Source organism: Abramis brama (genome assembly GCF_963993115.1).
Source record: "Abramis brama genome assembly, chromosome: 13".
Classification (NCBI taxonomy): domain Eukaryota; kingdom Metazoa; phylum Chordata; class Actinopteri; order Cypriniformes; family Leuciscidae; genus Abramis; species Abramis brama.
This window is the reverse complement of record NC_139975.1, coordinates 14219821-14237676: the sequence shown is the minus strand read 5'-3', so window position 1 is coordinate 14237676 and position 17856 is coordinate 14219821. Positions and strand designations below refer to the sequence as shown.

Genomic DNA, 17856 nt, shown 5'->3' with positions numbered 1-17856 from the left:
AGGATATTTTGGAAATAAGAATTACAGTTAAAGAATAAAAGCAAAAGAAAGTTATATTGCAGATACTCATTGAATATGTCCTCTCTGTTAGCACACAGCAGCATTATGGAGACAAGTTAAATGACAAGCCTATGTGATTTTTTTCTTGCTAGCCCTTGCACATTTCTGATCTTGCTTGAGAGTGCAATCCATCTTGTCGAATTACTGTAATGTTGGAAGAATAGTCCCAATCATTTTTCAGCCCTTTCCATTGTCACTTTTGGGTTTGTATAACAGGAGGTTGGCAGAGGAAGAAATGAACATAAGAACTTTGCTTTAAACTGGTAAGATGGAAAGATCTCACAGGATCATTCGATCCCCGTCAATACAAAAGCCTCAGGTGCTCTTGTTCTTTAAGTGTGTGTTTCTTCTTCTGTGCATAAGACAGTCTGACATATCTGCCATCTAGTCTTTTGCTGTGGGGAGGATGTAGTCACCTCTCATTCTCTCATATTCCTTTCAGATTATACCAAGCGTCTGACATATGCTGCCAGACTATTTCCCTGACATGCAGAAAGTTTAGGTCAACTAATCAACCTCTCCATACTGTACGCCTGCCTTACTAGCACAAGAGATCCTTCACCCCGATTGGCGTGGTGGATAATGCAGACTGCAAAAGGCCAGACTTTAATTTCAAACTCTTCTATCGGCTCTTTTGTCCTCTCGAGAGGGGGCATTGACAGCTGTTTCCTTGGATCTTTGGCCCATGTCCGACATGCCCTGGACTGAGAGGGGTGGCTCGGGTCAGACTGCGAGTGCATCAGCTCAAGACTGGCTTCTCTAAAGGCCACTTTCCTCAGACAGTCAAGCCAGAGGGAGTCACAGCTATCAGGGAATCAGGCGTGGTTATGATATCATCTGTCTGCCTTTAGCCCAATTACTGTGTGGTGGCTTCCTCCCGGTGCCACTATGAATCTGGGCAGCCGGCAGTAAACACAAAACACTGTGTCATTTCTCATTTGCAGGGCTGATTAGGGTTATATTGTGGGGACTACATACAGATGAGGCAGTGTTTGTCAGATTTGTAATGGTAGGTGAGAAATGGAAGGTCTAATCAACCTTGTGACTGACTGTAATGATCGACCTCAGGTCCTGTTCGTGTATAAACAAAGTGCAAATTCTTCTGTGATGCTTCTCTTAATGATGTGCCTGAGCATTTATCCTCGCTAGAATAACTTCTCACTTCTTTGCATTGCTACAATTTAGTACATATCCCTATACAGGGCCGGCGCCAAGGGTGGGGGGCATTTGTGGGGCATCTTTGTTCACTTGCCAAAGCCTTAGAAAGTAAAAAAAAAAAAAGAAGAAAATTCCAAAGCCTGACATTATAAAGTTTTAATAGATGGAAGGATGGACTTAAGTTTAAGTTTTAAGTTTGCCACCTATTAAAATGTGGTTATCTTTGGTTTATTTATTTTTTTGTTTAATTTACTTTACGTATTTCACTATATTTACTGATTAAACATTTTTAGACCAAATTAGAAGAACACTTAATTTTCCAGAATGTGTTGAATTCATCGTCCTGTCATTCTAGTCTGTTGTGGCCAATTCAATTCAAATTCTATCTCATGAATTGAAAGTGAGCTAGTTCCTTAGTTCGGAATTTTCAGAAAAGTCAGTGTTTGTGCTGAGTTGGCTCTATGTTGCTCTATGACTTTCAGTGGACCATTTGAGATGGACCTACAGGGGTCTACGGACACTATTTTGCGAAATTCTGGTATATAATGTTGCTTGTGGTAAGACAAGTTATAAATTCAGACTTGCCAAAAACCCCAATACAGTGTGTAGATATTTTTTTGGCACTGGATTTTCAAGCTTAGCTACATTTTAGCAATTGATTGAATTAGTACTGGCCACATTATATGGGTACATCTCCTGGCAGACCATATTTTCCTTCCATACACTTTGAACTCATTGTTTTGCAACTTGTAAATCCATAACCCTATTCTCTATTGTAATGAACTCTGACTTCCTGCAATTCACACTCCCGGATCCATGTCAGAGTTATTAGATGAGTACAGGGAAGAGAATAGGAGGCACTTAACATGAAGAGTTTTCAGAGCCAAGAAATCCGATTCCTTATTGTGGCTAAGTTTAGGTTCCCGCTTTGTGCAGGTGCAGGTTCTTTCCTCGTCGAGACGCTCTGCAAGGCCAAGCCAGCACATACCTCTGTGAGTCAGACAATAGATCACATCACACAAAGGGTCACCTCTGCTTCTTTAGGCCTTTGATTTGTATCCTCATTGACATCACACATGGGCTTCTCAGTTCTTTGTTAATACCACAATTCCCAGTTTTCTTCACTTTCAAATGAATCTGACCTTCCAGCACAGAGGCAGTCCTCCTCTAGCCTACTGTGCACCCCAGGCATCCCTGCACCTCATGCAGATGGGCTGTATGGCTGCATGCAGACAGGCTCTGTGTTGGCTTCAGGTCGATCCGATTACTCTCCTGTGGTGAGGATAATGGCCTTGCCTGAAGGTGTGGATCTTTAGGAGAGGCCATTATCTGCCCGACAAGTCCTCCTTGGTCTTCTGCACAAGGCTATAGTGTCTGGGACAGAAAGGTAGCCAGTCGCAGTAGCACATCAGTATATCACATGCACTTGACAAAATGACAACATCCTATAATGCTGATGGTAAATAATGTGACATTGTTTTAATGGAGCATAAAGTGTTGCAGAGAGAGAGCCAGCCATTGATTGTAATATAGCATGTCCTTCTCTAGCCAATCTTAAAGGGGTAGTTCACCTAAATATAAAAAAGTTCTGTCATTGTTTACTCTCATTTTAAACCCTTTTAGTATTTATAATGCCTTTAAGGCATTTAGTCTTTTTTTAGTTGGAACACACATGGCTGTTCTTGTCTATACCATGCAAGTAATAGGGGACTGTGGTGGTCGAGCTTAAAAGATAACAGAAATACATCAGAAAAGTCATCCATATAATTTAAGTCTTGTGAATAAATATTAAAATAATGGGCCAGAATATAAGTATTAAAATCTCCCTCTCAACAAATATTTCAATGTATTATTATTATTATTATTATTATTTTTTTTTAAATTTTTTTTTTAGTATCTTTCCCACACAAAGCTATATTCAGACGATTTGCTTCAGAACTGTGCATAATTCACTTAGATCACTTTTATGGTGCTTTTTTTTTTTTTATACATTTAAGTACTTGACAGCCTCGGTTTTCATTCACTTTTAATTATAAACTGTATAATTGGTAATCTGCAATTGTTGCCATAAGGAGATATTTCTACCTCATGTAACTCTTAAATTGTGTTTTGTTGGTCTAACCTTATTAAGGTTAAATCAATGATGTTAACCTAAAAAAGGTCTTAGCTGGTAACATTTTAATTGATTTATTTTATTCAAGAATGTTTATTTATTAATTTATCAATGCATGGAAAAGATCAACATTATTATTTTTTTTTCCTTGTTTCACAATTTGGAATGACATGAGGGTGAGTAAATGATGGCAGAATTTTTATTTTTGGGTTAATGTTCCTTTAAGACTTGTCTTACTGTGCTGCTAGTACACCCGCTGTGGCCCAGTCCTTATTTGCAACTCTATGCCATGATGTGTTCCACAATTAGCATCCAAATTAAGAGTATAAAGAAGGAACATTGGGCCTGAGATTTATTGCCCTGTCCCAAAATGCACTCCCACAAAGGGCACAGCAGGGTGACTGGGTTTTAGCCCAGTACTGACAGCCCAAGTGCTTTTTGTCCCCAATAAAGGGTATGTCTAAATTATCAAGCACAGCAGTTGGTTTTTGATATACTTTTTTACACATAAATAATGAAAAAAACAACAACTTTTAGTCTTGTAAATTTAAATGTTAAAGACAAATATTTGCTAAAAAAAATTCAGTTTGCCCTCCAGCCATTGCTTGGTGGGCACGGGATACGGACCTGGTCCCAGAGGTTGGCCTGAATGAACAGTGGGTCACAATGAGCCCTTTCCCCGCTGCTGGAGCAGCTGCAGTCCTTTGATAGAATGAGGTCAATTCAAGAATGGAGATGGCTGGAACTGATTGAGGGGCCTATTCAAAGAAATAAGGTACAAACTGTTTTGTATTGGTGAAAAAAGAGTGGCACACCCCCTCCCCCCTTTCCCTTCCCCTCCTCCCACTTTTATTGCTTTGCTTGTCGGTGTCAGGAATAAATCAGTTAAATTGTTCTCTGATTCCCCCTCCTACCATTTGGCAAAATGATAATTGAAACATTAATAGGACATTAATAGGATGTGTGTCCCGGTAACCTTTGAGATAAATCTCTGTATAATGGGATGAATTCACCCTGACCAACAGGAATCTAGAGTAATTAAACATGAGGTGACGAGGCTCATTTGGGCATGTCTTATAATTCATTTGTAGCTCAGAGCAGTGTGCGCTGCGATTGGAACAGATTTAGGAGTCAGAGGAAGAACTCATTTGTTGGTCATTACACCGAGTTTGTTTGCAGTAATAATGATGGGGACTACAAGCCTTTTTGAATTAGATGTGTAGAAGTGTAGTGTCCTATTAGCGACCCTACTTCTGAACACCATTGAAACAACATAATATAGTGCAGTGCAGTCAGTCCAATGCACGTTTGAATTTTGTGGTCCAGGTCCTGCTTAAAATTTGTAACGATGAGCCCTTCTCTGTCATTTTGTCTTTTGTCAGATGTTATTTTGACAGATAAGTAGCATAGCATTGCACTGGGTATGAATCCAAGTAATGATGTACTTGGCCAGAATTGCGTGCATCATCCACTTCAGCAAATTAGAACGACCACCGATTTGAAATTGACACTCCTCAGTTGGATGATTCTCAAACGGCTGCTTTGTTTGGCAGCATTAGGTGTATTTTCTGCTGTCGTTTGTAATTTTTGCAATTAGTCAGAATCAGGATATCTAAAAAGGATGTTGCAGAATGATTTTGCAGGGAAGCATTCAGATTGGACCTCAGCGAAAACTAATTTTCATTTGATTGTCATCACAGCAGCCGCCATTGCCACACACATTAGCATTTTACTTTTGGGGAAAATTAACAGTAGATATTCATATCACATTATAGATTTTAATGAATTATGGCAAGACAAAGGGTCGCTTAAGAAAGGATAATTGCTGTATGCTGAACTCGGGTTGCACTCATTACTTTTCAACAATGCCGTCTCACTCTTTTCCTCTCCAGTCGAGACGGATCTATTCCATTATGAGCCATTTGATGGCAAATTAAAAAGAGTGTGATGGAAACATGCAGAACTGATGAATTTAGACAAGGAGACAAAGTGGAGAACATTTAATAGTTTAATAATAAGCTGCAGTATACATTCAGTGATAATTCTGTTTTTCATGTTGCCAGAAGCTGTTTGGTGAGACCAGCAAAAACATTCAGCTACTAGATCTATATCTTTTTCACACATTGCTGCTGTTTGTACTTTCCACATTATAAAATGAATATTGCAAAGAAACTGATTTTGCAATTTCTCTCCGTCCGCCGCTATGGTAATTCCACCAAATCAGTTTTTTTTTCTCCTGCAGTAAAACAAACTTGTTTGGTTGGACTTGGTACAGCGTTCTTAAATGATCTGGAAAAATGGAGGGCTGTACTCGATGATAGATAGCAAAGCAAGTCTGTCTCAGAGCATCTGGGTTTGCTTTACATGGAACTTACTTCCATTTAGCGCCTCTCAAACACTTCAGAAATGAGTGAAACCACTTCCAGTGACTCAAAATGGTAGTTTTACTCTTACCCTTACTTGAGTATTAAGATTAAACAACAACCTGTTATCTTGAAAGTTTAATGTTTGTTGCAATTTTTTGGTTTCTTTTGCTATCTCACTCTAAGCTCATTGTACTGACACACAACTGTTGGTGTTGATTTTTTTTTTTTTTTTTTTTTTGTCTTTTTTTTTTGCCCACACAGAAACTTGATGGCACGAAAACTGACCAATAAGAAACTCTTTTACAACAAGGTAGACTGCAATCAACAGTTGCCAGGGGTAACACAGTCAACAAAAATTCAAGATCAATTGAAAATGTAAAAAAAGAAGGATAAAAGAAGAAATAACAAAGTCAATAAAAAGGGGACAAATAAAGAAAAAAGCCAGTTAATTTCAAGTATAACTTACTGATAAAATAACTACACAGCATTAAATATTCTCATTATACATTTTAAATTATTTATAAAATATATTTTGGCATATATGTTTTTTTTTCCTTTTTGTCTTTGTGTACAAACGCTACTGTAGCTTTAGTTGAACACCAATGTTTATTTTAATTTTTTTTTACTTTCGCAACAAAACATTAAAGGGATTGTCACATAACAACAGATTATTAAAAATGATAGTATTAAACCCTAAACAGAGTTTCACATAGCAAGACGTAAGTGACGACCCCTTCTATCCTAGCCCCATAGTCAAAATCCAAAAAAGTACAAGACCAGAGCACGAAGTTCTAGTAAACTGCGCTCCACTGGCTACAATCAGGAAAGGGCACAGGAGATTTCAAAAGCAACAAGTCTTATGTTTTTTTTTTTCTTGTTTTTGTCCATATATATATATATGGCTGTAAGTCTGGGGGATCGGTCTCTCCCTATTCCAGTTTTTCGGTGAGCTTGAGCTGATAGCGCAAGTTCATTTAGCTCCATCAGAGATAAAAAATAAGCAGTGTAATGACCTCATGGTTTGCTGACATTGGAATATCTTGAGGGAAACAGAGAGGGGTTGTCTTATCAGACCAGTGAGAAGCCACTGAAATGAAATGAAATCTGAGGGAGTGTTCCTGTGCGCTCTCCCACAATTGGACGGCTTATGTCATATGGGAAGAGTCTTGCTAATCTGTAGCGTCAGAGAGACCCACGTCCTCTTCGGGAACAGTGAGCGGTTTGGCAGCTGAAGCAAAAACTGCATACCAAAGAAGGCATTAGAAGAAAGTTAGAAGTCTCTTTCGAGTCTACAAGGCATGACTTTACTCAGGTGTCACTGGCGGTGCCCTGGAAGGTCTTTCTCCTCTAAGGGCAAGACATGAGGGCAGGGTGGAGCGTGTCACGCAGCACACAGTAACCAGCCTGTCCACTGCAGATAGACGATTGCGACGAACGTACAAGCGTTGTTGTTACTACCAAGCCACGATGACAGTCTGAGCTCGCAGACACATTTTCAACTTAGTTTGTTCGGTCTCTGGAGAATACATTGTGCTGCACATGTGTCTCACCCTTCTTTCCCCAGGCCCGTTCGGCTCAACGCTCGCAAAAGCACACAAATATACACACACGCACACGTCGGCACACACTCGTAGTAGCATATGCGTTCTGTGTACACGTGGGAGCCGGTTAAAGCACGATGTCCTTCAGCCGCTTGCTGCCGGGGGACTCCTTCTCACGGCCGTCCTGCAAGAGCGTGTTGATCTCCCGCATAGCCGGCTCACTGTCCTTCCCCTCCGGCTGCCGCAGCAGGCTGTGGTTGGCTATGCGCTCTACATCCCGGCATTTCAGTGTGTTGTAAGCGGAGGGTGGTTTGGACTGGGGGCTCTTCAGGTGCACTGGGGAGGTGATGGGGCTAACGGCCTCTCTGCCATTTCCGGCCTCGCGAACTGTGCCGTTGGTCTTGGGGCTGCAGACGGCCGGCTCTGCCGTTTGCCGCCTGCCCCTCTGTTCAGCCCGCTCCTCGTCCGGCCCATCTTTGCCAAAGGTGGCAAAAGTCCTTTTGGTGGTGCCACAGTCCTCGTAATGAGGTACGTCCACGGTTGTGGCCTCGATGGACAGAGCGATGACATTGCGGCCGTGCTCGGGAGACTTCACTTTCGCTGGCATCGGCACCCGGGGCATCCAGCAGCGATCCGAGTGGCCCAGGATACGACATTCGTCTTGGCAGTGGAACCCCTCTGACTGATCTGCACAAAAAGAGAGAGAAAGAGAGGAGGAGTCAGTTTTGTTGTCTAAACCAGGGATTTTAAAACTGTGCATGCAATCACTTGGCTGCAGCTAAATTTGTGTTTCAGTAAATGACACACACACACAAAAGCAGTTTAGGGCTGCACGATATACCAACATTAAATAGAAATCGCGATATTGCTTATGGTTTACAAATCCTAAATGCTGTGATTTAATTGTATAAGTATTTGTGCTAGCTGCGTGTTATATAGTGAAGCGTTGGCGTGCAACTTGTAAAAACAATGTTTTCTGTGTCTCAGAGGGGCTCATTTCATTATTAAGCTGCTTGGTGCACATTATTAACGAAACTCGTTCGCATTACACCAGAGAATTAAATTGTCACAAAAGGCTGTTTCAGGTCTGTTCATCTGTTCAACTTAGCGCTGTTATCTTTCAGAGACATGGTTGTAAGAGTGCGTTCTTTGCGTTCCCCTATGTGCATTTGGCTACCTACCAACACAAGAAAAATATGTCTGTAAAAAGCATTTTACATGTACACACTGAACGACCATGAGAGCGTTTTCTGGGCTAAACACCCCAACAAGTTTAACACTCGCAGCGCGGATCACAGTTCATATCCAGACCAGAGCGAGCGTGTTTCAAAATGCTATGGACATATTTCATCTAATCTAATGCTCCAAACGTGAACCAGTGGCGTGTATGATGGTTTATTCACGTAAACAGTACTTTGTTGTCATGGGTTTATTTTTGAACCCCCCTTCCCCCCATAGTTCACTTAAAAATATTTTGGTGCATCTTGAGATAGATGCTTGTCTAGGCGGGTCCTGGAATGGAAATGTTTGGGAACCCCTGGTCTAAACTGTGCCGTTTGCACAGATTCTGCTTATTTGGGGTTTCTTTCATGGATTTCAGGCATGGTTTGTTTTGGGGCTTTCATCTTTCCAGCACATGTCAGAGCTGGAAAAGGGGAAAAAAGACTCTGGCATGCTGAAGAGCCCTGCTCCATTTTAATGTAAGCTGGCACTATTTCTTCAACAAGTTTTAATGCTAGAACTTTTGAGGGCCTTTTAATAAACCAATTAAAGGGTGCATTGTTAAATCAAAAGTGGATCCCCATCTTGTGAGTAATTGTTTCACACTGTTGCCAGGCTTGATGAAAGGAGGGTTTAGACAGTGCAATCACAGATTTCACAGTGAGGGACACTGGCAAAGTAGCCTCATTGTTAAATGCTGAACATTGCGCTCTGTCTCTGTCATCTAGCTGGCAGTTATTAATATGTAATGATGTTTTAAAGCTGTTGTGGAATAAAAAAAAAGAATAAAAAAAAAAAAAAAAAAGATTTGTCTGAGCCAGTATTACTACAGATCTGTCCTTTGTTGTGTTGGAGGGAAGTGCTTTCAAGCTGCTTTTTGTATCATTATAACTACAAAAAAAGCCAAGCTCTCTCTCGCTCAAGTTGAGGAGCTGTCTGCCTCTTTCAATTCCCTTTTATTTAAAAGAGATGCATCTGTGATAATCAAGGCAGCTCTCTTTTTATTAGCAGTCAGCCCAAAACAGCTTTCTGCGTGAGTCCTTTTGACTCCATATATATATCATTATTGGCCATCTGGATAGACAAGCACGACAAGGGCACTCTCTCTGCTTAAATGTTTGCTAATACACACAAATGGTATTTGCATAACAAAATCACATTCTCAGATTGCGGTTTCCACATCCACCGCTCACATATAATAATAATAATAATAAAGAGCGTAATTAGGGATGCACTGTTAATTCTGGTCAATAGAGATAATACTAATTATTTTTAGATCACTGATAACCACTAAATTACTGATATTACAACTAGTTTATTTAGGCATCCAAATTCTTTATTTGAATCTTTATTCTGATTGCACCAGAATATTTATACATAAAAAATATATTAAATAATAGCATTATAATTTATAATATTCGTGTGTGTGTGTGTAAAACAAAACTGAGAAATGTTTTAAAAATCTCTGCTATCAATAAATAACTGATATGGTAACAATACATGAGTATGCTTTAAGCATTACATTCCAAAGTCATATTGATGAATGTTGATATAGAGTTTGCAGTAATTGTAAAGCCAGAGAACACCTTATTGTTATTGTTGATTAATTGTCACCAAATAATTCACTGAATGACAAGTTCACATCCCATCAACCAAAATAGACAGATAATATTCCACACAGATGTTTGTTGACACATTTGGTCAGCTTTCTTACTGGTGAATCAGCCCAAGGGTTGAGACCTTGCTACATACTTGTAGCCCTCGGTGACAGCGAGAGATTGTGGGAAGGATTCACACATTTACATCTGAAACTCTGAGCTTGACGGATCATCCAATTAAAATCACTAATTATCTGCTTTTCCTGCTCTTTCAGGACTCCGAGGGACAACACAGCTTTGGGGCCTGAATCAATATTTAAAGATTGGAGCGTTACTTTCCAAGATCTCCACAGCCAAAACTGTCACCCTTAAAATGTGATTGACAGATTACTAACTTAAGTCTGGAGACACTTCAGATACCCTGCAACACATGTGAGAAGATAAAAGCTCCTGTGTGCTTGTGTATCTGTATCTCGGTGTATTATTAGAGATTTGACCCATATATAGTCGCACCATTCACACACAGACCGTCACACACGCATGCTTCCTCATACTAAAACTCAGCCGAGCAGCAGGGAGAATGGAGAAATTAAATTGAAAAAGTAAAAAATAAATTGGAAAGTAAAGCTCTGGATCGACTACGGTATCTCAAGTGGCTCAAATTTAGCCCATAATTACCAAGCCCTGTGAACACACACACACAAGTCCACATCTTGAAAGGGCTTTTCATCACCAAAAGTCAATGTTATCACCATAGCAACAAGGGTGAGTCTCACCATTATCCACATATACAGCGACGAGTTCCGAGGACACCACACCTGCCACGCCGCAATCTGCCTACCCAGAATTCCTCCTTTCATTTCATAAGAATCTGCTTTTCTACAGAAACATGGATTTATCTGCATCCTGTGGATCAATAGGAGGCACTTTAACAAGATTCAAATCGTGTTCACCTCTTGAATGGGCAACACACAAAAATAGAGTGCATTTTCCAATTCCCCTTCCTTATGACAGTAGGGACACGTCCATTCATTGAATGTTGTCATCTTTTTCAGCCTCTGTCCTTTAAGGGGACCCCCATGGAGCGATTCTCTTGTAAATTACATCACTGTGAAAGCAGAACGCCATTAACAGCTCTCTCACATCCTGTCTGTGGTTTATCCACAAAACTCACAGATGTTTCTCTCAAAGATCTGCGCTAACCACAAAACAAATTGCAGTAAGACATGACAGCCTGTCAACCCCTGACAAAACAAGAATCTCTTCCTATCTTTTTTTGCCCTACGAGAGATAGAAATATAATGCCAACAAGTGAAGCAATTAAAGCTTCAATGCAGCTGATCTTTGAGTTGTGCAGAAGAGAGCAGTAAAAGGGAGACGGCCCTCCTACAGAGAATGTCTATTGAAAGTCATCAGGAAAATACGCTTGCCAATCAGTTCCGGGAAAAGACTTAAAATACAGTCCAGAGCACTATGTCAGAAGGAACATTTGCTGTCTAGGATTTAAAGCCTAATTATGGGCTTGGCTCTTGCTGGAGGTGGAAGCATCTATATTTTCTTACTCTTCCACATTTGTAAGTAAAGCACAGAGTAAAAAAAAAAAAAAAAAAAAATCATGGGGATGAGAGTCCCACAGCAGTGCTGAGTATCGGAAATATTAGGATTTAATTTTTGAGAGGATGAAAGAATGCACAAGGTGTTTGGGACTGTTTTAAATATGTGTACCACTATCTGCATTCTGCAAAGCTGAAGAATAATAAATAGTCCACTTGTAATGCAAAGGCTCTTGTGATAAGAACCCATCACTGCTGTCAGCTTGTAGTAGAACAGCATCAATTTACTTCATGAGAGAAGAACTCTGTCCCATAATGAGGCTAGAGAGAACCTTAACTCGTTCCTTAAGCCCCAGCTCCGGCAGGTCAGAGGTCACAGCGAATTTGAAAAAGATTTTGCTTTGCTCTCTACCAATAAACAGGTTGTACTCCATTCAGAATTGAATATGGTATATCTTCTAAATACCAATTTGGTTCATGAGTTTGAATTGATGTAGCAAACACGATGCATAAATACAGAAAGACTGGATGGATGGATGGATGGACGGACGGACGGACGGACGGACGGACGGACGGACGGACGGACGGACAGACAGACAGACAGACAGATAGATAGATAGATAGATAGATAGATAGATAGATAGATAGATAGATAGATTCTGAAATCAGAACTTTGCACAACACTGCTACCTAAAAAGGGATTTTAATCCATTTAAAATGTCTGTTATCTTAAACATGGCTAAATGAGCTACATTTGTGGGTGGGCTGAACAAAACAAAACAAAACAAAAGGAATGGCTTTTAATCTGGAAAAAAACTTTTGTGTCACTGCCAGACTTTCATCTTGTTTGGAAGCTATTATGCTCCTTCTTGGAAAACACACTTTCTTTTCTCTCCAAAAATCCGTGTACGAGCGCTGGAGGTCTGCATTGTTGATGTAATGCGAGAGAGGGCCAGAGAAAATGCAGCTAATGTACCTGTTTAAATAGGCTCGGGCTCAGGGAGTATGTAAGGGGAAAGTGGGCATGCTCATACACTCTCAAACACTCAACTGGGGAGGAAATTGCAACCACGGGGCTCTGCAGTTTTCACAGTGACACTATTCAGTCACTTTGGATTTACAGGCTTGGGGAAAGAATGTCATTTCTTTGAGGAACAAGGTGAAACAGCCAAAGAAACAAGCAAGATGTTCCTAATAAATCAAACTATTCTGAGCAACATGATGCATCGGTTTAAAGATTAACTATATTAAACCTGAGCATGTTTTGCTGCGGATTTGAGCATAATGATCATATAAATCATATTTAGATGCATTCTGCCTCAAAAACTCATTTTTCTTCTTGTTTGTCTCTCTCTGTTGTTGTTCCGTGTAGACTGATGAAACGATTCAGCTGCAGCCGACTCCTGTGAGAAATAATGTAGTGGAGTGAGAGGGCAGACATTGGTTGTGGTGCTCACTTTTGCACATTCTTTTTTATTATTCTCATTATAATAAATTTGTGTTTAATTTCATGATTTCCCACCAGTGTTTAGAAAGCTAAACGAAACAGTAATGTTAAATTATGTATCTTGTTTACTATTATTATTATTATTTAATAGGCTACTATTATTAATCATTATTATAATTATGGCTATTTTATTGTTTTATTTTTATTTATTATTTCTCTTTGTATTTCTACATTTTTTTTATGTATTACCTCTGGACCTTTGTGGGACAAGCACTTGGCAATGGCACATTATTTATTATTTAATAATAAATAATACATTTGTGATTAATTTAACGATTTCCTGCTTTAGAAAGCAGAATGAAACCATAATAATGTATTTTTTTTAAACATTAAAAAAACTCGTACAGCGTGTACGAGCGCTGGAGGTCTGCATTGTTGATGTAATGCGAGAGAGGGCCAGAGAAAATGCAGCTAATGTACCTGTTTAAATTTTTTAAAATTTTTTTTTTAAACATTATTAATTATTATATTTTGTTATTTTACTTTTATTTATTATCTCTCTAATTATTTATTTATTATTTATTATTGCTGGACCTTTCTGCTGACCCACACTTTGCAATAGGTGGCACATTAAACTGTGTGCCACGTTAATTTGGCTATATGAGAGACTTAAATAAATGTCATGCAACCATGGTTCATCTCATTCGCGTCATTCGTTGGAGGCACAGGAAGTGACCGGGAGGTCCTGGGTGACATTGCAGCACGTCCGTCCAGGATGGGGGTCATGTTGTCTCCACTCTAACACTATCGCAAGCTGCCATGCACAGGCTACAACAAGCCAGGCAGACACTGGGGGCTTCCCACGAGGGAGAGTCCAAGTGCTGCTGTCATCCCAGCCAGGCAATTCAGTCTGTGCACCATAAATCAGCCGCGAGCCCTCAGCCCTGCGGGACCACAAGATGGAGTGTGATGGTCTTGTTTTTACAAACAGTGGAGGAGGATGCGTCACTGAGCCACGAAGACGGCACTCCGTGCAGAGACCTTGCCATCTAGAGCAGCTCTCCAAGATTCTCACTCCATCTGCTTGCTCCCTGTCTTTCTCTTTTTTTTCCTCCCTTCCTCTTTCACACCATTTGGAAAAATAGTTTCTGTATTACACCTGTACATCTGCTTTTCTCTGTCTCGTACCTTCAATTTCTGTGACTCCTTCAGGAAAGTGACCTTGACATCCTCCGTCTTCCTTTGGCTCGGATATTAATTATTGAGGATATTATACCTGCTGCTTAGCCTTGTTAAGGACTGTCACACGGATGGCAAATCAAGGGTTCCCTGTGCCCGCTTCTGTGTCTTAACATTAGTACCAGTCAATTTATCAGGAAGTAAATCAGGGTCTGGTCTATCCCGCTCTGGTAAGTGTGTCTGACAGCCAGTCTCCTCAGTGAAGCCACCTGCACTCCTATAATCTCAAACACACACTGACAGCTTAACTTATATCTGTGGTTTACTGCTGCATCGTTTTTTTTTTTTTTGACCGCTGCCTTTGTGAGAATTAGTAGCACAGCTCCAAAATATGTTTTTCCACCTCTCTTCCCGTCCCATCAGACCCTCTGTGGCTGGTCCTAGTTAAAGAATGAATGTCTAAACTGGTGCTGACAAACAATGCAGTATATAGATTGGTACAAACAGTATCTGCTTAGCAGCTGTGTAACTACATGAGGGAAAAAGACACTGTGATGCTGTATTATGAATCACTTTGAAGCTTTATGTGGGAGAAGAGGAGGGTGGAGGTTAGCAAATGGACTGCTTGATGCTGTGGTAATGAGCTGAGCATGTGCCTCACACAGGTAGAATATTTCTTTACTTTATGGTGAGGGACGGTTTAGTAGCATTATTTGTTTGCAATAGCACTACGATATAATTGTTACAAATCCAGTTTATATAATGCTATATTCTCCTGTTGTGATCCATTGCTCGCTAACATTTACAATTAACTAGGTCAGGGGTTTTAAAAGTTTGTAATGCCATGGGCCACCAAATATATGACCTGCTTTCAAGAGAAATATGAAGGTAGCTATATATGTTTATGTATAAACACCCATTAATACAGTGAAAAATAAATGAATATAAATATTTACTTTCTAATAAGCTGACAGTGTTTCATTTTCTATTCACTATTAGAGTACTTTTAGAAGTATAAAAGAGAAACCATAAAATAATTTGATTAATTATATGATCTTAAGTCTTTAGAAAGCAGAATGCAACAATTATAATGTCAAAATGTCAAATTCTCTACATTTATTTGTTACTAAATTATTATTAATGTTATTGCTATTTTATAGTTCTTTTTTTTTTTTCTCTGGGCTTTTCTGCTTGGCCACAGTTTTCAAGCTACTGAATTCCATGACTAAATCCTTAGCTGAAAGTATCAACATGTGACGTCTTGGAGCCATTTTGTGGGTAAGGGATCTTAAGAATAGTTTAGTCATAATTGTCAAAAGTATATCTGAATTAATTTAAAGGTAGGGTATGGGATTTGCAAAATGGCCGGCAGATTTTGAAAATACACAACTCAAATGGTCCTACCTTCTTTCCTCCAACACTGGCCCTGACTCCACCCATTCATGTGGAGGGAGGGGGATGGGGGAGGGGGGTATGGTACGACCGTTTGATTGACGAACTTACTTACAAATGATTCTAGGTGGTCTTGGAAATGATTGGCTGGAGTTTTTCGAGTCCTGCCCGTTCCACAGATGATTAAATTGCTTAATTTTCATTTCAGTGCTTCTAACTCAGTGGCTGTAAGTGGGTTAGGAATAGGATTTCAAGTGATTTTGAAAAAATGGACAAAAAAGAGAATCACATACCCCACCTTTAACCACTGAAATTAAAAGGTTGATTATAAAGGATGCAGTTACTGTCTTTCTGCTCTTTATTTTATAGAACGCTTCAGAGCCACTATGAGGGGTTGAACTGAACTAATGGGTTAGAATCCCTCGAGGATGACCAGAAACCGATGTCATCTCCCTGTTGCCGTGCCACTGCACCCGTATAGCTCTCCACTGGATGGTGTCACGGCCTGAGAAGTAGATAGCATGCTAATATAGGGTGAAGCGACTTCTTAGAGCCCACTATTATAAAACATGGGGGATATCTGACAGAAAACAGGAAACATAATAATGTCTCTGGGTTTGGGAATGACAGATTCGCTTATTAGTTCTGGAAAATCACTGAGAAGGCCATTGTAGTGGTCTCGACCCCAGAGTCCCAAATTAACCTGACTCATAGATCTGGCAACCACCAAGGCACGCACCCTAAGGCAGCCAGTCACAAGAGCCGACTCTTCTTTTCCAAAATGATTGGTTTGTGGAGGACATCTTTAAATACTCTGTTACAAATGCTGTATTCTGTGTTTAAGCTTGACCGAGCAATGTAGCTAATTTACTCAGAAACCCTTGAGTCTGAGAAGAGCGAGAGGGACAAAGCAGACAGTAAATTACATCTGTGAGGGGACGGGCTGGGCTTTGGGGGTTAAGGGTTTGGGTGGGGGGTGGGGGGTGGGGGTGGGGGGTAACGGAGGACGCAAACTCATTGGCTGCAGCAAATTAAATCATCTGTGAGAAGCACATTGCCAAAGTCGGTGAACTCCTCTGAAATCTGCAGGCCAGCCTCTTTTCTTGAAGCAAGCCTATAAGATATTCTTCTATTAGGGCTTTATTTGCTATTCATAAAGCATCCAGCCTAGAGAATGTAACTTGCTTCAGGGCAGGGGTGGCAAAAATAGATTTGTGGGTGGATGAATGTACAGTTTTCCTTCTATTTATCTGTGTCTCTTGACCTTCATTCTTTTAAGTTCTTCATTCAATTACTGCTTGCATTTGAGCTGAGAAATATAAAAAGAATAATTCATTGCAATATATACAATATATATTATCTTACTTTTCAAATGTTTGAGGAGGGGGGAGTCTATTGTTCTCACCACGGTTACATTTATTTGATTTAGAAATACAGTAAAAACAGTAAAAAAATTTAAATGATTATTATTACAATTTAAATAACTTTTCTATTTTAATATGTTTTAAAATGTAATTTATTCCAGTGACAAATGTTAATTTTCAGCCATTACTCTTTAGTATTAGTCTTTAGTGTCACATGATCATTCAGAAGTCATTCTAATATGCTGATTCAGTGCTCAAGAAATATTTCTTATAATTAAAGTTGAAAACTTTTTGATGATGAAATAACATTTATTTCAATAGAAATCATTTGCAACGTCTCCACTGTAACTTTTGATCAATTCAATGCATCATTGCTGAACAAAGGATTCAAGTGAACCTCAAACTTTTTAAAGGTTGTGTTTATAAATATATATGTTAATCAAAAGCCAAATGATTCATGAATTGACCAAAGCAGAAGTGGCTATTTAAATCCAAAAAGGAGAGTTAACTTAAAAATCATAACATCCTTCCCCACAAACTGCTATTGCTTCATTTTCCTCCTATTGAGCTATTTTTTATTCAGTGGGAATAAAGCCGATGCCCTGTTCCTGTCAAGCAAAGACTGACAGAAACGTACCTGGACACAATGCAACCCGAGTGCATAAAATCAGTGTGTCTTCTCTTCAACAGCTGGGCCCAACTGTGTCAACCGAATACTAATATCTGCAGACTGTCATCCCCTGTGAGACGTGTGTGAGCGGCCTGCTTGCATAGACTGTGTTACATAATTAATGCAGTGTGTCTTCTCATTCAGGCATGTTCACTGTGTCAACCTTGGCTATGCGTTTTATATTCCGTTTTATC

The 17856-nt window shown here is 39.7% G+C and overlaps 1 protein-coding gene across 4 annotated transcripts in view; it reads right to left on the bottom strand.

The window, feature by feature from the left end:
• Window positions 1–5316: 5316 nt before the first annotated feature.
• The window catches only part of pcdh19 (protocadherin 19), a 57514-nt gene continuing 44974 nt past the window's right edge, over window positions 5317–17856 (bottom strand). For all 4 annotated transcript variants that reach the window (XM_084132531.1, XM_084132533.1, XM_084132532.1 and 1 more), the window contains exon 5: window positions 5317–7925. In XM_084132531.1, coding sequence (XP_083988657.1) covers window positions 7366–7925 — 560 coding nt within the window. In that variant the 3' untranslated portion in view covers window positions 5317–7365. The remainder of the gene's footprint in view (window positions 7926–17856) is intronic.